Source organism: Bufo gargarizans, chromosome 6 (genome assembly GCF_014858855.1).
Source record: "Bufo gargarizans isolate SCDJY-AF-19 chromosome 6, ASM1485885v1, whole genome shotgun sequence".
Classification (NCBI taxonomy): Eukaryota; Metazoa; Chordata; class Amphibia; order Anura; family Bufonidae; genus Bufo; species Bufo gargarizans.
The window spans coordinates 39,253,380-39,277,204 of NC_058085.1; the positions used below are offsets into that span (position 1 = coordinate 39,253,380).

General features: G+C 47.4%; 1 protein-coding gene across 1 annotated transcript in view; it reads left to right on the forward strand.

Moving 5' to 3' along the window:
- Nucleotides 1–23,825, forward strand: part of WIPI1 (WD repeat domain, phosphoinositide interacting 1) — a 69,130-nt gene that overhangs the window by 28,178 nt on the left and 17,127 nt on the right. The window contains exons 6-7 of the mRNA XM_044296055.1: nucleotides 12,364–12,456; nucleotides 12,523–12,593. Of these exons, the coding sequence (XP_044151990.1) occupies nucleotides 12,364–12,456; nucleotides 12,523–12,593 (164 nt within the window). The remainder of the gene's footprint in view (nucleotides 1–12,363; nucleotides 12,457–12,522; nucleotides 12,594–23,825) is intronic.

Below are 23,825 nucleotides of genomic sequence, written 5' to 3' on the forward strand. Positions count from 1 at the left end.
ATACCACCTCCTCCTGTACTGATAGCTGTCACTGATACCCTCCTCCTGTACTGATAGCTGTCACTGATAACACCTCCTCCTGTACTGATAGCTGTCACTGATACCACCTCCTCCTGTACTGATAGCTGTCACTGATAACACCTCCTCCTGTACTGAGAGCTGTCACTGATACCACCTCCCCCTGTACTGATAGCTGTCACTGATAACACCTCCTCCTGTACTGATAGCTGTCACTGATAACACCTCCTCCTGTACTGATAGCTGTCACTGATACCACCTCCTCCTGTACTGATAGCTGTCACTGATACCACCTCCTGTACTGATAGCTGTCACTGATAACACCTCCTCCTGTACTGATAGCTGTCACTGATACCACCTCCCCCTGTACTGATAGCTGTCACTGATAACACCTCCTCCTGTACTGATAGCTGTCACTGATACCACCTCCTCCTGTACTGATAGCTGTCACTGATACCTCCTCCTCCTGTACTGATAGCTGTCACTGATACCTCCTCCTCCTGTACTGATAGCTGTCACTGATAACACCTCCTCCTGTACTGATAGCTGTCACTGATATCACCTCCTTCTGTACTGATAGCTGTCACTGATACCTCCTCCTCCTGTACTGATAGCTGTCACTGATATCACCTCCTCCTGTACTGATAGCTGTCACTGATAACATCTCCTCCTGTACTGATAGCTGTCACTGATACCACCTCCCCCTGTACTGATAGCTGTCACTGATAACACCTCCTCCTGTACTGATAGCTGTCACTGATAACACCTCCTCCTGTACTGATAGCTGTCACTGATAACTCCTCCTCCTGTACTGATAGCTGTCACTGATACCACCTCCTCCTGTACTGATAGCTGTCACTGATAACACCTCCTCCTGTACTGATAGCTGTCACTGATAACTCCTCCTCCTGTACTGATAGCTGTCACTGATACCACCTCCTCCTGTACTGATAGCTGTCACTGATAACACCTCCTCCTGTACTGATAGCTGTCACTGATACCACCTCCTCCTGTACTGATAGCTGTCACTGATATCACCTCCTCCTGTACTGATAGCTGTCACTGATAACTCCTCCTCCTGTACTGATAGCTGTCACTGATAACACCTCCTCCTGTACTGATAGCTGTCACTGATAACACCTCCTCCTGTACTGATAGCTGTCACTGATATCACCTCCTCCTGTACTGATAGCTGTCACTGATAACTCCTCCTGTACTGATAGCTGTCACTGATAACACCTCCTCCTGTACTGATAGCTGTCACTGATACCTCCTCCTGTACTGATAGCTGTCACTGATAACACCTCCTCCTGTACTGATAGCTGTCACTGATACCTCCTCCTGTACTGATAGCTGTCACTGATATCACCTCCTCCTGTACTGATAGCTGTCACTGATAACACCTCCTCCTGTACTGATAGCTGTCACTGATACCTCCTCCTGTACTGATGGCTGTCACTGATAACTCCTCCTCCTGTACTGATAGCTGTCACTGATAACACCTCCTCCTGTACTGATAGCTGTCACTGATACCTCCTCCTGTACTGATAGCTGTCACTGATAACACCTCCTCCTGTACTGATAGCTGTCACTGATATCACCTCCTCCTGTACTGATAGCTGTCACTGATAACACCTCCTCCTGTACTGATAGCTGTCACTGATACCACCTCCTCCTGTACTGATAGCTGTCACTGATATCACCTCCTCCTGTACTGATAGCTGTCACTGATAACACCTCCTCCTGTACTGATAGCTGTCACTGATACCACCTCCTCCTGTACTGATAGCTGTCACTGATATCACCTCCTCCTGTACTGATAGCTGTCACTGATAACTCCTCCTGTACTGATAGCTGTCACTGATATCACCTCCTCCTGTACTGATAGCTGTCACTGATAACACCTCCTCCTGTACTGATAGCTGTCACTGATACCACCTCCTCCTGTACTGATAGCTGTCACTGATAACACCTCCTCCTGTACTGATAGCTGTCACTGATACCACCTCCTCCTGTACTGATAGCTGTCACTGATAACACCTCCTCCTGTACTGATAGCTGTCACTGATACCACCTCCTCCTGTACTGATAGCTGTCACTGATACCACCTCCTCCTGTACTGATAGCTGTCACTGATACCACCTCCTCCTGTACTGATAGCTGTCACTGATAACACCTCCTCCTGTACTGATAGCTGTCACTGATATCACCTCCTCCTGTACTGATAGCTGTCACTGATACCACCTCCTCCTGTACTGATAGCTGTCACTGATAACACCTCCTCCTGTACTGATAGCTGTCACTGATACCTCCTCCTGTACTGATAGCTGTCACTGATAACACCTCTTCCTGTACTGATAGCTGTCACTGATATCACCTCCTCCTGTACTGATAGCCGTCACTGATAACACCTCCTCCTGTACTGATAGCTGTCACTGATAACACCTCCTCCTGTACTGATAGCTGTCACTGATAACACCTCCTCCTGTACTGATAGCTGTCACTGATACCACCTCCTCCTGTACTGATAGCTGTCACTGATACCTCCTCCTCCTGTACTGATAGCTGTCACTGATAACACCTCCTCCTGTACTGATAGCTGTCACTGATAACACCTCCTCCTGTACTGATAGCTGTCACTGATAACACCTCCTCCTGTACTGATAGCTGTCACTGATAACACCTCCTCCTGTACTGATAGCTGTCACTGATAACACCTCCTCCTGTACTGATAGCTGTCACTGATATCACCTCCTCCTGTACTGATAGCTGTCACTGATACCACCTCCTGTACTGATAGCTGTCACTGATACCACCTCCTCCTGTACTGATAGCTGTCACTGATAACACCTCCTCCTGTACTGATAGCTGTCACTGATAACACCTCCTCCTGTACTGATAGCTGTCACTGATACCACCTCCTGTACTGATAGCTGTCACTGATAACACCTCCTCCTGTACTGATAGCTGTCACTGATATCACCTCCTCCTGTACTGATAGCCGTCACTGATAACACCTCCTCCTGTACTGATAGCTGTCACTGATAACACCTCCTCCTGTACTGATAGCTGTCACTGATACCACCTCCTCCTGTACTGATAGCTGTCACTGATAACACCTCCTCCTCTACTGATAGCTGTCACTGATAACTCCTCCTCCTGTACTGATAGCTGTCACTGATAACACCTCCTCCTGTACTGATAGCTGTCACTGATACCTCCTCCTCCTGTACTGATAGCTGTCACTGATAACACCTCCTCCTGTACTGATAGCTGTCACTGATATCACCTCCTCCTGTACTGATAGCTGTCACTAATAACACCTCCTCCTGTACTGATAGCTGTCACTGATACCACCTCCTCCTGTACTGATAGCTGTCACTGATAACTCCTCCTCCTGTACTGATAGCTGTCACTGATAACACCTCCTCCTGTACTGATAGCTGTCACTGATAACACCTCCTCCTGTACTGATAGCTGTCACTGATACCACCTCCTCCTGTACTGATAGCTGTCACTGATACCTCCTCCTCCTGTACTGATAGCTGTCACTGATACCACCTCCTCCTGTACTGATAGCTGTCACTGATAACACCTCCTCCTGTACTGATAGCTGTCACTGATACCACCTCCTCCTGTACTGATAGCTGTCACTGATAACACCTCCTCCTGTACTGATAGCTGTCACTGATTCCTCCTCCTGTACTGATAGCTGTCACTGATAACACCTCCTCCTGTACTGATAGCTGTCACTGATACCTCCTCCTCCTGTACTGATAGCTGTCACTGATAACTCCTCCTCCTGTACTGATAGCTGTCACTGATACCACCTCCTCCTGTACTGATAGCTGTCACTGATAACTCCTCCTCCTGTACTGATAGCTGTCACTGATACCTCCTCCTCCTGTACTGATAGCTGTCACTGATAACACCTCCTCCTGTACTGATAGCTGTCACTGATACCACCTCCTCATGTACTGATAGCTGTCACTGATACCTCCTCCTCCTGTACTGATAGCTGTCACTGATAACACCTCCTCCTGTACTGATAGCTGTCACTGATAACACCTCCTCCTGTACTGATAGCTGTCACTGATGACACCTCCTCCTGTACTGATAGCTGTCACTGATAACACCTCCTCCTGTACTGATAGCTGTCACTGATACCACCTCCTCCTGTACTGATAGCTGTCACTGATAACATCTCCTCCTGTACTGATAGCTGTCACTGATATCACCTCCTCCTGTACTGATAGCTGTCACTGATACCACCTCCTCCTGTACTGATAGCCGTCACTGATAACTCCTCCTCCTGTACTGATAGCTGTCACTGATACCACCTCCTCCTGTACTGATAGCTGTCACTGATACCACCTCCTCCTGTACTGATAGCTGTCACTGATACCACCTCCTCCTGTACTGATAGCTGTCACTGATACCACCTCCTCCTGTACTGATAGCTGTCACTGATACCACCTCCTCCTGTACTGATAGCTGTCACTGATACCACCTCCTCCTGTACTGATAGCTGTCACTGATACCACCTCCTCCTGTACTGATAGCTGTCACTGATACCACCTCCTCCTGTACTGATAGCTGTCACTGATAACACCTCCTCCTGTACTGATAGCTGTCACTGATAACCCCTCCTCCTGTACTGATAGCTGTCACTGATAACCCCTCCTCCTGTACTGATAGCTGTCACTGATACCACCTCCTCCTGTACTGATAGCTGTCACTGATACCTCCTCCTGTACTGATAGCTGTCACTGATAACACCTCCTCCTGTACTGATAGCTGTCACTGATACCACCTCCTCCTGTACTGATAGCTGTCACTGATAACACCTCCTCCTGTACTGATAGCTGTCACTGATATCACCTCTTCCTGGACTGATAGCCGTCAGTCACTGATAACACTTCTTCTGTACATCCACACAGCACCTTTTCTCTATATCATGGTGCTTTCAGATTGCATTGCTTTATTTTGGCGACAGGTCCTTTTTAAGTTTGGTGTGTTTATAATAATCTTAGTAAGGCCATCAGGTCTCGGTGATTTGTCTAATTTCAAGGTTTTAATTTCTTCTATTTATTTATTTTTTTGGTTTAGGTGAAGGGAGAGTTTAGAGTTCTGTTTTGGTCTGATGATACTTCTGTTAGATTTAATGTTTCTAGAAATGTGTAAATGTTTGAGATAAAAGGTTGTAGTTCATGTCTATTGTCTTAAATTGTATAAAGATGAGTAATATTCTTTAAAGGGGTTGTCTCACGTCAGCAAATGGCATTTATCGTGTAGACAAAGTTAAAACAAGGCACTTGCTAACGGATTGCCTCCTTTTCTGGCTTTATAAATTTTTCTATCACATTATACACTGCTCGTTTCCATGGTTACAGACCACCCTGCAATCCATCAGTGGTGGTCGTGCTTGCACAATATAGGAAACGGCATCAGCCTATGTGAGCTTGCACGATCCCGGCCACCAGAGAGGCTGGCACCTTTTCCCATAGTGTGCAAGCACGACTTCCACTGCTGGATTGCATGGTGGTCATAACCATGGAAATGAGCTGTATATAATGTGATGGAAAAATGAATCCAGCCAGCAAAGGGTGCAATATGGAAAATTACAAGACATTAGGAAGGGCCTTGTAATAATTTCCTCTTCATGATAAATGCCACTTGCAGAAGTGACAAAAACTCTTTAAATTTAGATACTACTTCTTGAGGCTTGATTTTTATTTATTTTTTGGATTATTTAACGCAAAAAAAAAATTACGGAAACAGATACAAAACATCCTGCACGATATTATAACTGAATATGTACATTTATAAAGAAAAAAATCACGGAAAATAATGCACATGTGGTCTTACTAAACCCTCATACTGATGTAAAATTGAGAGATTAGCCAACATATCCTACTGTGGAGGACATGTCTGAGCCCCAGCACCGCGCCAAGGTTTCTCAAGTAAAACAAAACAATAGCTGATCTTAAGGATACCAAAAAAGCTGATCTCAACACGGCAATCCAAAATGCAATGCTCCCTGGGAAACAGTAATATGCAAAATAACTGTGGAGCCCCAGTTATGGGTCTTCAACACAGAGAGAGCCAGATATCCTTCAAAGGAAGGAAAATCAAGCAAAGGGGATCACCAGATTCACCATATTAAGTGGCCTCTATGTCAAGATCCCGGGATCTAGTGATCTCTGTAATGGAGACACTCCTTTGCTCGGTTTTCCTTCCTTTGAAGGATATCTGTCTCTCTCTGTGTTGAAGACCCATAATTGGGGCTCCACAGTTATTTTGCATATTAAGGTTTCAAAAGGAGCTCGGGGACTAAGGCCTCTTTCGCACTTGCGTTGTCCGGATCCGGCGTGTACTCCACTTGCCGGAATTACACGCCGGATCCGGAAAAACGCAAGTGTACTGAAAGCATTTGAAGACGGATCCGTCTTCAAAATGCTTTCAGTGTTACTATGGCAGCCAGGACGCTATTAAAGTCCTGGTTGCCATAGTAGTAGTGGGGAGCGGGGGAGCGGTATACTTACCATCCGTGCGGCTCCCGGGGCGCTCCAGAATGACGTCAGAGCGCCCCATGCGCATGGATGACGTGTCCATGCGATCACGTGATCCATGCGCTTGGGGCGCCCTGACGTCACTCTGGAGCGCCCCGGGAGCCGCACGGATGGTAAGTATGCTGCTCCCCGCTCCCCGCTCCCCACTGCACTTTACCATGGCTGCCGGGACTTTAGCATCCCAGCAGCCATGGTAACCATTCAGAAAAAGCTAAACGTCGCATCCGGCAATGCGCCGAAACGACGTTTAGCTTAAGGCCGGATCCGGATCAATGCCTTTCAATGGGCATTCATTCCGGATTCGTCCTTGCGGCAAGTGTTCCGGATTTTTGGCCGGAGCAAAAAGCGCAGCATGCTGCGCTATTTGCTGCGGCCAAAAAACGTTCCGTTCCGGAACGGAAGACATCCTGATGCATCCTGAAGGACGGACTGTCCATTCAGAATGCATTAGGAAAATCCTGATCAGTATTCTTCCGGCATAGAGCCCCGACGACGGAACTCTATGCCGGAAGACTATAACGCAGATGTGAAAGAGCCCTAAGCCCTGACTCTGATCTGATAAATCTGAAACTCTTATCCAATATATTCTGATCAAAACACATCTGTGCCCACCTACCTGCGCCCAGGTGGTCCTGGGTGCAGGTAGGTGGGCGCCCACACAGCTGTATGTACCACCTAATCATGGGCGCCCACACAGCTATATGTACCACCTAATCATGGATGCCCACACAGCTATTTGTACCACCTAATCATGGATGCCCACACAGCTATTTGTACCACCTAATCATGGGCACCCACACAGCTATATGTACCACCTAATCATGGGCACCCACATAGCTATATGTACCACCTACTCATGGGCACCTACACAGCTATATGTGCCACCTACTCATGGGCACCCACACAGCTATATGTACCACCTAATCATGGGCACCCACACAGCTATATGTACCACCTAATCATGGGCACCCACATAGCTATATGTACCACCTAATCATGGGCGCCCACACAGCTATATGTACCACCTATTCATGGATACCCACACAGCTATATGTACCACCTATTCATGGATACCCACACAGCTATATGTACCACCTATTCATGGATACCCACACAGCTATATGTACCACCTAATCATGGGCACCCAGATAGCTATATGTACCACCTAATCATGGGCGCCCACACAGCTATATGTACCACCTAATCATTGGAGCCCGCACAGCTATATGTACCACCTAATCAAGGTTGTTTGCGGGAGCCTACACACCTATATGTACCACCTTATCGTGGGCGCCCGCACAGCTATACAGTTGTGTTCAAAATAATAGCAGTATGTTTAAAAAAAGTGAATAAAGCTCAGAATCCTTCTAATAGCTTCTATTTCCATCCACACAAATGCATCGGGAACACTACACCTTCTATTCTAAATCAAAACATGAAGAAACCTATATCAAATTTGTGTTGTTCCTCTAAAATAATTGAAGAAAAGTGGATATTAGATTGTAAAAAAAAAAATAGCAGTGTTTGTCGTCTTCTTTACAAACTCAAACACTCACTATATAAACTGAGAAATGTCTGAAGATTTTCTTTCCTCTGAATCCCTTCACTAATAGTTGTATGACCGCTGTCTCTGAGACCTGCTGGACGTCTGTGCTGCTCGGAGTCGCCACCTTCTGCCCCTGTGACCAGGTTCTCCAGCCCAGGATGATTGGACTACATTCCACAGTTCTTCTCTATTTCTTGGTTTTGCCTCAGAAACTGCATTTTTGATGTCGCCCCACAAGTTTTCTATTGGATTAAGATCTGGGGATTGGGCCGGCCGCTCCATAACGTCAATCTTGTTGGTCTGGAACCAAGATGTTGCCCGTTTTACTGGTGTGTTGGGTGTTCCAACAAGACAACGACCCCAATTTCAAGGGCATTTCCTCTTCAGCATAAGGCAGCATGACCTCCTCAAGTATTCTGATGGATTCAGACTGACCCATGATCCCTGGTCTGCGATAAATAGGCCCAACACCGTAGTATGAGACACAACCCCATATCATGATGCTTGCCCACCATGCTTCCCTGTCTTCACAGTGTACTGCGGCTGAATTCAGTGTTTGGGGGTCGTCTGACAAACTGTCTCCGGCCACTAGACTCAAAAAGTACAATCTTACTTCCATCAGTCCACAGAATGTCTCTTTAGACCGTCAATGTGCTCTTTGGCAGATTGTAAGCTCTTCAGCACATGTCTTTATTCCAGCAGTGGGACTTTGCGGGGGCTTCTTGCAGATCGCTCGGCATCACATAGGCATCTTCTAATAGTAACAGTACTCACAGGGAACTTTACACCTTCTTTCATCTTCCTGGAGCTGATTGTTGGCTGAGTTTTTGCCATTTTGGCTATTCTTCTGTCCATTCGAATAGTAGTCTTTCGCTTTCTTCCACGTCTTTCATGTTTTGGTTGCCATTTTAAAGCATTTGCGATCATTTTAGCTGAGCAGCCTATCATTTTCTGCACTTCTTTATATGTTTTCCCCTCTCCAATCAACTTTTTAATCAAGGTACGCTGTTCTTCTGAACAATGTCTGGAATGACCCATTCTCCTCAGAATTTCTGAGAGAAATGCACTGTAACCAGCAGGTACAACATTTGCTGCCTTCCTTCCTTAAATATAAAAATAATTGCCACTTGTTTTTCATTTAACTCCACACTGCTATTATTTTGAACATGTCCCTTTCAATTTGTGATTCAATTACACAGAATCAGCAGCATGCATGTAATGACTGTTGGATTTCTATTACTCTACTACACCTGCTAGTAAATTATTTGTCATGTAGAAATATCATTTCTACCAAAAACAGTGAGTGATCAGGTTAGTGATGTCTGACTGCTATTATTTTGAACACAACTGTATGTACCACCTAATCACGGGAGTCCGCACAGCTATATGTACCACCTAATCATGGGAGCCCGCACAGCTATATGTACCACCTAATCATGGGAGCCCGCACAGCTATATGTACCACCTAATCATGGGAGCCCGCACAGCTATATGTACCACCTAATCATGGGAGCCCGCACAGCTATATGTACCACCTAATCATGGGAGCCCGCACAGCTATATGTACCACCTAATCATGGGCGCCCGCACAGCTATATGTACCACCTAATCATGGGCGCCCACACAGCTATATGTACCACCTAATCAAGGTCGCCTGTGGGATAGGCGGGGGCAAAAGTGTACAAAAATGCTGCTTCCCAGATAAGAGGAGCACATTCACACTTGAAGATGCCACTCCTCCAAGAGTATACTACAAACTGATAAAAAATCATAGAAAAAGATACAAAACATCCTTAACGATATGATAACTGAATATCTGGATGTACATGGCAACATTTATAAAGAAAAATCACAGAGAATAATGCACTAACACAATAGATGCAAACATTACATACGGACTATGCCCTGACTGATCTGATAAAATCCGAGACGCTCAGCCAATATATTTTGATCAAAACACGCGTGTGCCCGCTGACCTACATGTTAGATTATATTTATCTTCGTCCTCTAGTTTTGTTCATTTTGTTGTTATTGTTTTTTGGTTTAATTTATTTGTGCTGCTGTTTGGATGAGATACCAGACATTACAGCTTTATGGGTGCTCCATATAGAAGAGGGGTTCAGTTCTTGAGCTGTATTAAAGGAGAAATACAGTTCGGTCCAGAAACGGAGCGGCGCCCAGAAATAATAGTAAGTGCAAGGACATCCCTGCATTAACACCTACATGTTCTGCTACTTAGTTTATTATGTTTGGACCCATGAAAGGTCCTCTTTAACACCAGCACACTGCGCGGACCAGTACCCAATGATCCACGGCTGTTGTAGGATTTATGATTTTGGATAGGTCTCTTCTACTAAGAAGAAACAATGTAGTCTTCTGTGCCATGATGGCACCTCCTGACGTGTAAGCATCCCTCCTTAATAATTAGGCATTAAAGGGGTAGTATCATCTTAATGATCACTGTTAAATCTGTTAATGATTTAACAGTGATCATTTTTCTAAATATATTTAATTAACAAATTCCCACCCCTTAGAAAAAAATAAACCTATACTTACCTGACTGTTGTCTTCCGTCTCCCCTGGTTTCGGCCACCGCTCTTCTCAGGAATCGCAGTGGCCGCGCGTGCGCAGACGTCTTCTTATCTTCTCCCGGCCGGCCGCGCGCTGTACTGAACGCGCACGCCGAGGCCGCGCATGCGCTATGGTGATTTCTTCCTGGCCAGTATAGTATACTTGCCAGGAAGAAGTCACCAGGGCGCATGCACGGCCTCGGCGTGTGCGTTCAGTACAGCGTGCGGCCCGGCCGGGACAAGACATCAATCAAGATGGAGCCCGCCCCCTGCCGAGTGCCGAAACCAGGAAGTGGACAGCGCGCCGGGAGCAGGTAAGTATTAAACGGCGTGTTGAGAATACCCCTTTAATGTCTCTTCGTCAGGGACATCACTGAAATCACCTTCAATAAGAATTGGACCCTACGCTTCTTTTTAAGTAGTTTGGTGAAGTTATTCTGATTGGTGTTTGCAGAGAATATTTTGACTACGGTTATGTTATTGTTTATTTCATATATTAATATATCTCCTTTTGTGTCATTTATTTCATGTATCTGTAATGGCTATGTAATGGGAATTCAAAAAAATTGAGAATTAATAAACTTGCGTAGGCCAAGTGAATAAATATATTTACTAAGTGTGACTAAATATATGATCAAATCACATACAGAATAATAAAAATTAAATAAACATTACTAGCCTAAACATGGGGTAGAGCTCTGGTCGGCCATGGCTTTCTACCAAGTTATAACACATGACCAACACCCCAGGGTGTACAAGAGATAGGGCAAATCAATACTTACCGTACATCCTACCTAGGATGAAGTTACTGGTGGAATCCCAATTAATTGTTAGTGCAGACCACCCCTCCTCCAAGTGTGCATCCTGCATGTCTCTGATCACTCAGGAATGTGTAAAACTTGTACACTATTACACAGAGTATTAAACATATTATAAGAGAGGACAGAATTAAAGGGGACAGAACCAATCTGTACTTAAAAATACCCTTACAATACAGGCTATAAAACAACCTGTTTTCCGCTGACATTGAAGCCGTATAACTGTGAGGGAAATCGTGGCGTTGGCGTTTTGGTGTTTTTTTTCTTTGTGGAAATGAGAAGAATCTCACATTTTAGTCCCTTAGTATTCGAATAGTCATCACATATAATTAATGGAGTGGGCATGTCTGAGTGTAGGGTTAGTCAGTAAAGAGATACTTCTCCTTTCTAATAGCTAGAGAACAGATATCGTAAAAAGTGAATTTTTTTTATCACGTTAGTAGGTGGTGATGTTAGTCCTATAAATAAAAAAATTTAAAATAAAAAACAGTAGTTATATGGTATTTAAATGGAGCTACGTGATGATGGCATACACTTGACAAAGGGGACGTGACCCTCTCCACGTCATGGTTAGTGAGTGCACTATGGTTCCTTGAAAGCTCGTGATTTTGCTCCGGCAGATGGACTAAGCTACAATAAGGCAGTGAGAAGCAGGCGGCCTTGGAATAATGTGGACTCGATCAGCGTTACCTATGGAAGCTTCTTACATCTTCTAATAGGAATGCTATTTTTGCGCCTTTCTGTTCTAGCAGTGAGCTAGTGCTAATGATGTCATCAGTGACGCTGTGGGTGGGGACTGTGAGGTTCGGAGAATGCTGATGTGTTGTGTTTCTGTACAGAAAATAGAATGCACAATCCCGGCCCATGACAGCCCCCTTGCTGCCATCGCCTTCAACTCCACGGGGACCAAACTGGCCAGTGCATCGGAGAAGGTGAGTGCGAGAAAGTAGGGCCATGCCCCGGTGACCCGCACCAGCTGACCCTCCCTCTCATTACAGGGTACCGTGATTCGGGTATTCTCCATCCCCGAGGGCCAGAGACTGTATGAGTTCAGGAGAGGAATGAAGAGGTGAGACGCACACATTTATTTTAGGAGTGCTGTAAAAAGTACTCGGCCCCTGCAAACACACAGTTCTCAACCCCCATACCACCCTTCCCCTGCACTTCATACCTGGCTACTTCCGCTTCAGTATCCATCCTTGTGCTAAACTCTTTGCGAGGCTGTACCCTTAATGCAGAGCATTTCCCCCACACCTGTCTGAGTTTTATGGAAGAGGTTTTGAGGAGGATTTGCCTGCAGGATTTTCTGCCCAAGCCAGAAGTGGTTAGAAAAGGAATCGGAAATATAAAGGAAGGATTTATATCTCTTTTTTTTCTGCATCCACCTCTGGCTGAAAATTCTGCAGGCAGATCTGCCTCAAAACCTCCTCCGAAAAAACTGTGTGGCGGTATCGTAAGAATGCTTTCCTTAATAGAATCACTCCTACAAAAAATAAAAAATATTCTCTGACCGGTTAAGAAGACTACCTTTGCTACCTTTCTATCAGTGACTGTATTTGTGAGTTATCCCCTCCATTCTGATCCTTAGCTGTGTCGTGACCAACTCTGTGATCTCGAACGGACATCTTATGTGTGGGCAGGATGCTATAGTCTCTATGTCAGGCATGTCCAAACTGCGGCCCTCCAGCTGTTGCAAAACTACAACTCCCAGCATTCCCTAATAGCTGTAAGCTACCCAGGCATGCTGGGAGTTGTAGTTTTGCAACAGCTGGAGGGCTGCAGTTTGGACATGCCTGCTCTATGTACTCCTATGGGAGCCTCAATGTCAGTCTCAGGAAAGAATACAGAAGTAACTGACTTCCTGTCCAGTGTCAGTTGGAGATCACAGCTGAGGATCAGAAGGGAGGTTATAACTCAAAAATACAGGCCCTGGTAAGAAGATTACCTTCATTCAGCACCAGTTCTTCTAGGTACTCATACACATACACCTGTTTACAGCATCAGTTCTTCTAGGTACATATATACAGGGTCATGATAAAAGTTTGGGCACCCCTGGTCAAAATTACTGTTACTGCAAACAGTTAGTCTAGTTTCACATCTCCGGCAGCAATTGCGGCAGGCTTTTCCGGCAGAGAATAGCCTGCCAGAATTCTCCAAACCGGCACTGCTGGATGCAGCTGGAATACCTGCCAGCCCCATTAACTATAATGGGATCTGGCAGATATCCATCTGCTAGCCAGCAAAAACTGCAACGCGCTGCTGTTTGTGTTTAGCCAATTCCCGGCATTCTCTGCTGGAACTGGCTGCCAAATCACAATGCCAGAGATGTGAAACTAGCCTTAAGCGCATTGAGGATGAAATCTCCAAAAGGCATAAAGTTATAGGTGACACATTACCTATGTATTTTAAGCAAAAACGATTTTTTATTTTCATCTTTACATTTTCAAAATAACAAAAAAGGAAAACGGCCTGAAGCTAAACTTTGGTACCCCTGCATTGTTAGTACCTAGTAGCACCCCCTTTGGCAGCCGAGAGTCTTTCACTTCTTGTTTGAGGGATTTTCCTCCATTCTTCCTTGCAGAAGTCTTCCAGTTCCATGGGATTCATGGGCCGTCTTACATGCCCTGCTCTTTTGAGGTCTATCCACCGATTTTCAATGATTATCAGATCGGGGGACTGTGAGGACCATTGTAAAACCTTCAACAGATCAGGGGACTTAGTGCCAGGGTAAAATATTCAGCAGATCAGGGGACTGTGAGGGCCATGGTAAAATATTCAGCTGATCAGGGGTCTGTGAGGGCCATGGTAAAAGCTTCAGAAGATCAGGGGACTGAGGGCCATGGTGAAAGCTTCAGCAGATCAGGGGACTGTGAAGGCCATGGTAAAAGCTTCAGCAGATCAGGGGTCTGTGAAGGCCATGGTAAAAGCTTCAGCAGATCAGGGGACTGTGAGGGCCATGGTAAAAACTTCAGCAGATCAGGGGACTGTGAGGGCCATGGTAAAAGCTTCAGAAGATCAGGTGTCTGTGAAGGCCATGGTAAAAGCTTCAGAAGATCAGGTGTCTGTGAAGGCCATGGTAAAAGCTTCAGCAGATCAGGGGTCTGTGAGGGCCATGGTAAAAGCTTCAGCAGATCAGGGGTCTGTGAAGGCCATGGTAAAAGCTTCAGCAGATCAGGGGACTGTGAAGGCCATGGTAAAAGCTTCAGCAGATCAGGGGACTGTGAGGGCCATGGTAAAAGCTTCAGCAGATCAGGGGACTGTGAGGGCCATGGTAAAAGCTTCAGCAGATCAGGGGACTGTGAGGGCCATGGTAAAAGCTTCAGCAGATCAGGGGACTGTGAGGGCCATGGTAAAAGCTTCAGCAGATCAGGGGACTGTGAGGGCCATGGTAAAAGCTTCAGCAGATCAGGGGACTGTGAGGGCCATGGTAAAAGCTTCAGCAGATCAGGGGACTGTGAGGGCCATGGTAAAAGCTTCAGCAGATCAGGGGACTGTGAGGGCCATGGTAAAAGCTTCAGCAGATCAGGGGACTGTGAGGGCCATGGTAAAAGCTTCAGCAGATCAGGGGACTGTGAGGGCCATGGTAAAAGCTTCAGCAGATCAGGGGACTGTGAGGGCCATGGTAAAAGCTTCAGCAGATCAGGGGACTGTGAGGGCCATGGTAAAAGCTTCAGCAGATCAGGGGACTGTGAGGGCCATGGTAAAAGCTTTAGCAGATCAAGGGACTGCGAGGGCCATGGTAAAAGCTTCAGCAGATCAGGGGACTGTGAGGGCCATGGTAAAAGCTTCAGCAGATCAGGGGACTGTGAGGGCCATGGTAAAAGCTTCAGCAGATCAGGGGACTGTGAGGGCCATGGTAAAAGCTTTAGCAGATCAGGGGACTGTGAGGGCCATGGTAAAAGCTTCAGCAGATCAGGGGACTGTGAGGGCCATGGTAAAAGCTTTAGCTTGCTCCTTTTGAGGTAGTTTCAGGTTGCTATTTCCTCAGTTTGAAATGTAATTAAGAAATGGCAGTTAACAAGAAAAGTGGAGGTCAAGAGAAGGTCTGGAAGACTAAGAAAATGTCAGACAGCTGCAGGATTGCTAGAAAGGAATTTATTTTTAGGCAGGGTTGGTGTTAGAGACCCAAAAGTCCTTTTAAGGACTATTGTTGTATCTGGCAGCAATATATATTTTAGCGCAATCTGTGCTAAATAACTTGCAATTGTTTGGCCGCTGCAGACAGCGACATTATCTGCTCTACATCTCCCGTGTAACGTGTGCGCAGCCTAAAAATATCTGTGACATCCAGTGTACTTTTTCCATAGACGCTGAGGACAGTGACATTACCTGTGCTACATCTCCTGTATAACGTGTGCGCTTCCTAAATATCTGTGACATTGAATGTAATTTTTACGTAGACTGTGTCCACTGCGGACAGTTACATTACCTGCGCTACATCTCCCGTATAACGTTTGCACATCCTCAGTGACATTCAGTTTAATTTATTTGTGCATACACTTGCAAAACCTGCGCTACTGTATGTGTGACATACTTGCAAGCATATATACTATTTAATATGCAGAAATCAAGCAGTAAGGGACAGGGAAGTGGCCGTGCTGCTGATGGTGCACGCGGTGAAACTGTGCCTGCTGCCAGAGCACAAAAAAAACACTCATCCACGATACCTAGCTTCATGTCCCAATTTGCAGGGCGGCATAGGACACCACTCTCTAAGTCACACCAGTGCGACCAGGTGGTCAGTTGGATTGCAAAAGAAAATGCTTCCAGTCGGTTAAGCACCACCCTGTCTTCCACAAAGTCCAGTCTCAGTAGCCAAGAGTATGGTCAACAGAATCCTCACCCTGATCCTCCTTCCTCCCACCATGGAGAGTCTTGACAAACAAGCGATCCCAAACTCTGATATTGGGAAGGTCCACTTAACGACTGACATATGGACAAGTCCATTCGGCCAGGGACGCTACATTTCCCTGACGGCACACTGGGTGAACGTTGTGGAGGCCGGGGGCAAGTCGTGCTACCGATGCCAAGGATTGCAGGCCCTACTCCATCAGGATTTCCGCCACCACCTCCTCCTCCTCCTCCACCACCTCTGAATTATTATCTTGTAGCACCAGTCAGTAGCTGGAAGCAGTGTAGCACTGCAGTGGGGAAGCGGCAACAGGCCGCCCTTAAACTAATATGTTTAGGTGACAAACAGCACACCGCCGCAGAGCTGTGGCAGGGGATGAGGGACCAGACTGAGCTGTGGCTCTCGCCACTTAAACTAGAACCAGGCATGGTTGTCTCTGATAATGGCCGTAACTTGGTGGCGGCTTTGGAGCTCAGCAAGCTCACACACATACCATGCCTAGCCCACGTGTTCAACTTAGTGGTTCAGCGGTTTCTCAAAACCTACCCCAATTTGCCTGAGCTACTGGTGAAGGTGCGCCGCGTGTGTGCCCATTTCCGAAAGTCATCTACTAGAGATGTCCCAAACTATTCGCCGGCGAATAGTTCCCGGTGAACATAGCTTGTTCGTGTTTGCCGCGGCGGGCGTACATATGCGATGTTCGGTCCGCCCCCTATACATCATCATTGAGTAAACTTTGACCCTGTACCTCACAGTCAGCAGACACATTCCAGCCAATCAGCAGCAGACCCTCCCACCTCCTGGACAGCATCCATTTTAGATTCATTTGGTAGCTGCATTCTCAGTGAGAGGAGGGACAGTGCTGCTGCTGCTGATTCAATAGGGAAATCGATAGCTAGGGCAGTGTATTCAGTGTCCACTACAGTCCTGAAGGACTCATCTGATCTCTGCTGTAAGGACAGCACCCCAAAAAGCCCCTTTTAGGGCTAGAACATCAGTCTGCTTTTTTTTTTCTATGTAATCTAATTGCAGTTGCCTGCCAGCGTGTGTGTCAGGCTCACAGCGTATACTGTGCCCACTTGCCCAGTGCCACTTATATCTGGTGTCACAATAGCTTGCATAAAAAAAAAAATAATAATAACTTTTTGGACTGTTATATAATAGCAGTCAGTTGCCGACACGCGCATGTGTTTCATGCCCTGCAAGTGCATAGTGTCACCAGCGCCACTCATATCTGGTGTCACATTCAATTCCATTTAAAGAAAAACAACAAATTTGACTGAATAACTAGCAGTCAGTTGCACACACGTGTTTGTGTGTTTAAGGCCCAGCTGCAAGCGCATAGTGTCACTTCAGCGCAACTCATATCTGGTGTCACAGTAGCTTGCATGCATAGTACAACTTAACTAATCTAAAATAAATGACAGGCAGAGGCAGGCCACCCTGCAGGGGCTGTTGTGGTCGTGGTGCTGTGATTCCCTTTGGCCCTAGACTAATGCCCAGTGTTCAGAGGCCACGTACCCTGAACTCAAAAGGTTCTGAGGACATAGTTGACTGGCTAACACAGGACACCCAATCTTCTACAGCTTCCGCTCGGAACCTTGACGCACCATCCTCCTCCAGCTCAGCTTTGGGCACCTCTCAAGTTACCACTCGCCCGCCTGCTGCCACCACCAACACTAGCACCACAGCCGCTTCACTTGATCTGTCAGAGGAGTTATTTACACATCAGTTGGAAGAAATGAGTGATGCACAACCATTATTGCCAGAGGATGTAGATAACAGGGATATGTCTCAGTCAGGCAGCATTACACACATGGACGTTCGGTGTGATGATGATGATGATGTTGTACCCACTGCTGCTTCCTTTGCTGAGTTGTCAGATACAAGTGAAGCGGTTGATGATGACGATGTGTCCGTGGATGTCACGTGGGTGCACGCTCGAAGAGAAGAAGAACAGGTGGAAAGTTCTGATGGGGAGACAGAGAGGAGGAGGAGGAGACGAGTTGAAAGCAGGGGGAGGTCGTCGCAAGGAGCTAGTGGCACAGTCAGACAGCATGCATCGGCACCCGGGGTCAGCCAGACAGCACGCCATGTGTCTGCCTCTGACAACAGCGATGCCATTTGCAACCTGTGCCAAAAGAAACTGTGTCGAGGGAAGTCCAACACCCACCTAGGTACAATTGCTTTGCGAAGGCACATGATCGCACATCACAAACGCCTATGGGATCAACACATGAGTACAAGCAGCACACAAACTCAAAGCCGCCATCCTCCTCCTGGTCCAGCATCTTCAGCCACGTCAACCACTGCTGTCCTCCTTGCCCCCTCTCAACCACCCGCCACTTCGTCTCTTGCCTTGAGCAGTTCCTGCTCATCTGCCCACAGTCAGGTGTCTGTCAAGGACATGTTTGAGCGTAAGAAGCCAATGTCACAAAGTCACCCCCTTGCCCGGCGTCTGACAGCTGGCTTGTCTGAACTCTTAGCCCGCCAGCTTTTACCATACAAGCTTGTGGAGTCTGAGGCCTTCAAAAAATTTGTAGCTATTGGGACACCGCAGTGGAAGGTACCCGGCCGAAATTTCTTTGCACAAAAGGCAATCCCCAACCTGCCATGACTTCCCTTTGCACAGTGTTGGGGCAAGGGTCCATCTGACCACTGATACCTGGTCTGCAAAGCACGGTCAGGGCAGGTATATCACCTACACTGCATTGGGTACACCTGCTCACGGCTGCCAAGCATGGAATGTGTGGCTCTGCAGAGGAGTTGGTGACACCGCCACGACTTGCAGGCAGGCCTGCTGCCACCTCCTCTACTCCTCCTACTCCATCCTCTTCCATAACCTCCTCGGCTGAGTCCTCTTCTGCTGCTGCGTCTTGCTCCACATCAACGGCACCCCCCCCCCCAGCTCCCCAGGGGCTATTCCACATCCCGGATACGACAGTGTCACGCCGTCTTGGGGTTGACTTGCCTGAAAGCAGAGAGTCACACCGGACCAGCACTCCTGTCCGGCCTGAACGCACAGGTGGATCAGTGGCTGACTCCGCACCAACTGGAGATCGGCAAAGTGGTGTGTGACAACGGAAGCAATTTGTTGGCAGCATTGAATTTGGGCAAGTTGACACATGTGCCGTGCATGGCACATGTGTGTAATCTGATCGTACAACGCTTTGTGCATAAGTACCCAGGCTTACAGGACGTCCTAAAGCAGGCCAGGAAGGTGTGTGGCCATTTCAGGTGTTCCTACACGGCCATGGCGCACTTTTCAGACATTCAGCGCCGAAACAACATGCCAGTGAGGCGCTTGATTTGCGACAGCCCGACACGTTGGAATTCAACACTCCTAATGTTTGACCGCCTGCTCCAACAAGAAAAAGCTGTCAACGAGTATTTGTATGACCGGGGTGCTAGGACAGCCTCTGCGGAGCTGGGAATTTTTTTGCCACATTACTGGACGCCCATGTGCAATGCCTGTAGGCTCATGCGTCCTTTTGAGGAGTGGACAAACCTAGTCAGTCGCACCGAAGGCACCATCAGCGACATCATCCCATTTGTTTTCTTCCTGGAGCGTGCCCTGCGCAGAGTGCTGGATCAGGCCGTAGAGCGTGAAGAGGAAGAGTTGTGGTCACCATCACCACCAGAAACAGCCTTATCAGCATTGCTTGCTGGACCTGCGGCAACGCTGGAAGAGGAGTGTGAGGAAGAGGAGTCAGAGGAGGAATGTGGCTTTGAGGAGGAGGAGGAAGACCAACCACAACAGGCATCCCAGGGTGCTCGTTGTCACCTATCTGGTACCCGTGGTGTTGTACGTGGCTGGGGGGAAGAACATACCTTCAGTGAGATCACTGAGGACGAGGAACGGGACATGAGTAGCTCGGCATCCAACCTTGTGCACATGGGGTCTTTCATGCTGTCGTGCCTGTTGAGAGACCCTCGTATAAAAAGGCTGAAGGAGAACGACCTGTACTGGGTGGCCACGCTACTAGACCCCCGGTATAAGCAGAAAGTGCCTGAAATGTTACCGAATTACCGGAAGTCGGAAAGGATGCAGCAGTTCCAAAATAAATTAAAAAGTATGCTTTACACAGCGTATAAGGGTGATGTCACAGCACAACGGGAATCTAACAGGGGAAGAGGTAAAAGTAATCCTCCTCCTCCCACGACCACGCCGGCAAGGACAGGACACTTTACAGACGTGTTGTTGATAGAGGACATGCAGAGCTTTTTAAGTCCTACGCATCGCCACAGCCCTTCGGGGTCCACCCTCAGAGAACGACTCGACCGACAGGTAGCAGACTACCTCGCCTTAACTGCAGATTTTGACACTCTGAGGAGCGATGAACCCCTTGACTACTGGGTGTGCAGGCTTGACCTGTGGCCTGAGCTATCCCAATTTGCGATAGAACTTATGCCCCGCTTCAAGTGTCCTGTCAGAAAGGACCTTCAGTGCAGCAGGAGGTATTGTCACTGAGAAGAGAAGTCGCCTAGGTCAAAAAAGTCTAGATTACCTCACCTTTATTCAGATGAATTAGGGATGGATCCCGAAGGGACTGACAGTGGGCGATACATTCGACTAAAAAAGGCCTGATGAGATGAGCTGCCTTGGGCTAAAAACGGTCCACATGCTGCTGTATTTTATCTCTGAATGCCAGATGACTTGCGTGACTTATCCGCTACCAACTAGAGTTCAAGCCGCAATGTTTTAGGCCACTTTCTGCCTGGGATAAAACTTAACATTTAATTTTTGGTCAATCTAAAATTATAGACACCAGAGGAGGAGCCTCTATACAAAACAAAATTTAACAAGACAGCCCAGCGGGCAAAATGGTACATATAAAGACAGTGTGACCAGAAGGTTTGGAAAAAGCAGGAACGTTCTCACCCGGTTGTAGATCAGGATGTCTCATGAGGAAGACTGGCGGTGGAAACGGTCCTTTGATGCTTCTCGTTCACACAAAAAGATAGGTGTGCCCCTTCAGATTGGATGGGTGACGGGGTGGTTAGCCCTAGGCAACCCTAAGAAGGGGGGCAGGGGCTAGTATGCCCTACCTATCTACACGGGGACTTACCCCGCAAGGAGCGTCCCCGTCCGGATACCTGTCCCTGTGGGGACAGAAACCCTAGTAGTCCCTAAAAGAAGAAAAAATGCTCCCTACGTGTCACGTTTCAGTTCGTCACAGAAAATCATCAGGGGAGATCAATGGTACACACAGGGCTATGGATTGGGCCTGTGCGACCAGAGAGACAGAGTAGTACGAAAAAAAGGGTTTTTTAACGTGAGTCAGAGGCCTAAAAACGTGTGTAGCCAGTCAGGCTAGAACACACTGGGCATGACCGCATTAAAGAATATGTTAATCAATATAGATGCACCAGTGGGTGCCAGCTATAGGATAACACTAGGCCACAAGATGGTTTATCCAAGGGCAGGCTGTCAGCAGAGTGTACTCACCACTCTGTGTCTTAAATACACTCCGATATCGCCGAGTTCCCCTGCCGCTTCCTTCTTCCGGGCACGTGACTGGGTGAACAAGGTGTCACGTGCCCGGTGGAACGCAGGAGGTGAGCGTGCGTTTCACCCAGACGCGGCCCGTGGAGCGCGTCGCCAGAGGATGACGTCGCACGGCATGCGATGAATCACATGACCAGTAACTGGTCACGGGGCGCGTCGGGCCGAAAAGAACACGCCCACTGCCCCAGCGCCGAGGAGGAAGCCCAAAGTGTATTGGCAAGTGGCGGATCGGTGTGTGGGCAAAATAATTGGGCACATTTGTTAATTGTCACAATTAATTGCCAAGTGGATCCAAGGTTATAAGGATCCATGGTAACATTTCATTTATATGAAGTTAATAGACTAGACTATTAGAGGCAGATTCTAATGTACATAGGCCGAAGGAGCAGTATAACCGGCCCGGCGAGGGAAGAGAGAGTACACATAATCGGATAATCAAATAAAACAGCTAAAATTGAGCTGTTCATTTAATCCCGTGGGGGTCACTGTTTTCAAATAATAAATCCAGCGCAATTCGTGCTGCAATATGGCACGGTCCCAGTCTCCTCCACGTTTGGGGGGTGGAACGCGGTCAATGCCCATCACGGTGATGCGGGCTTTCCCATTGTGTTGACGGTGAACATGATTGGCGACCGGAGTGTCCTTAGCTTTGGCTATGTCGCCAAGATGTTCACCGACACGTCTGCGCAGCTCCCGGATAGTTTTTCCTACATATCCCTTGCCGCATTCGCACGACAGGAGATAAACAACACCACGGCTCCTGCAATTGATGAAGTGGTGTATGTGATATGTCTTTCCTGTGACCGTGCTACTGAAGTCCTTACCGGTTTTTAGATAGGGACAGGCAATACACCCACTGCATCTGAAGCATCCCTTAATATCTGATTTGAGCCAAGCTGAACCTGACACAGAGGGTGATGGTATAAATTCGCTCGACACTAATGTATCGCGAAGACTCCGTCCTCGGCGGTAAGTGACGTAAGGGTAATCCCCCACCACTTCTTTCAAATCTGGGTCTAGTTGAAGAACACCCCAATTTTTTTGAAGGATGCGTCTAACTTCCCCAGCGGCCCTATCGAAGGTCATAATGGGGCGAATAATGTTGGAAGATGGCGTGGTGCAGGGTTTAGGAACAAGGAGGGATGTTCTATCTGAGTGTAGTGCAAACTCAAATGCTCTCCTTAGGACCTTGTCGGGATAGCCACGTTGAAGGAACCTTGTACGTAAGTCGGCAGCTTGTCTGACAAATTCTCTTTTCGTGGAACAGTTTTGCCTAATTCTGAGGTATTGCCCCTTGGGAATACCCCGCCTAAGTGGGAGGGGATGACTGCTCTCCCACCTAAGCAGGGTATTGGTAGACGTCGGTTTACGGTAAATCGACGTCTCCAGAACGCCAGCAGGTGTGTGGGAGATGAGGACATCAAGAAAGGGTAACATGGTGCCCCCAACCTCACATGTAAAGTGCATTCCGATCTGGTTGTCATTGAACATCTTCACCAGCGAACGGAACGAAGCACCGTTCCCGTTCCAAATGATGAAGATGTCGTCAATGTACCGCGCCCACAAGCCGACCCGGTCCAAGAGAATGGAATGTTCATCCCTAAAGACCAGGGTCTCCTCCCACCAGCCCAGGAACAGATTGGCGTACGACGGGATCAGTATTCATGCTATATAACTTTGGGATTTAGTGGGCCTGTCTGACATACCTGGCCCCATAGATAACACTTTCTGCCTGGGAAACATCAATTTTTCTGGCCGCTGCTACAGCAACAATACCTAATTTTTCATGCATGTGTACATGCCTAATTTTTCTGGCCTCTGGTGCTGCACTGTGGCTTCAAAAACCAAACCCAAAAAAAGGCACATGTGTCAATTCCCCTTCGTGATCGTTACCTTGTTGTGGTTAAGGGGCTTGCGTATCACAATGAAGCGACCAGCTC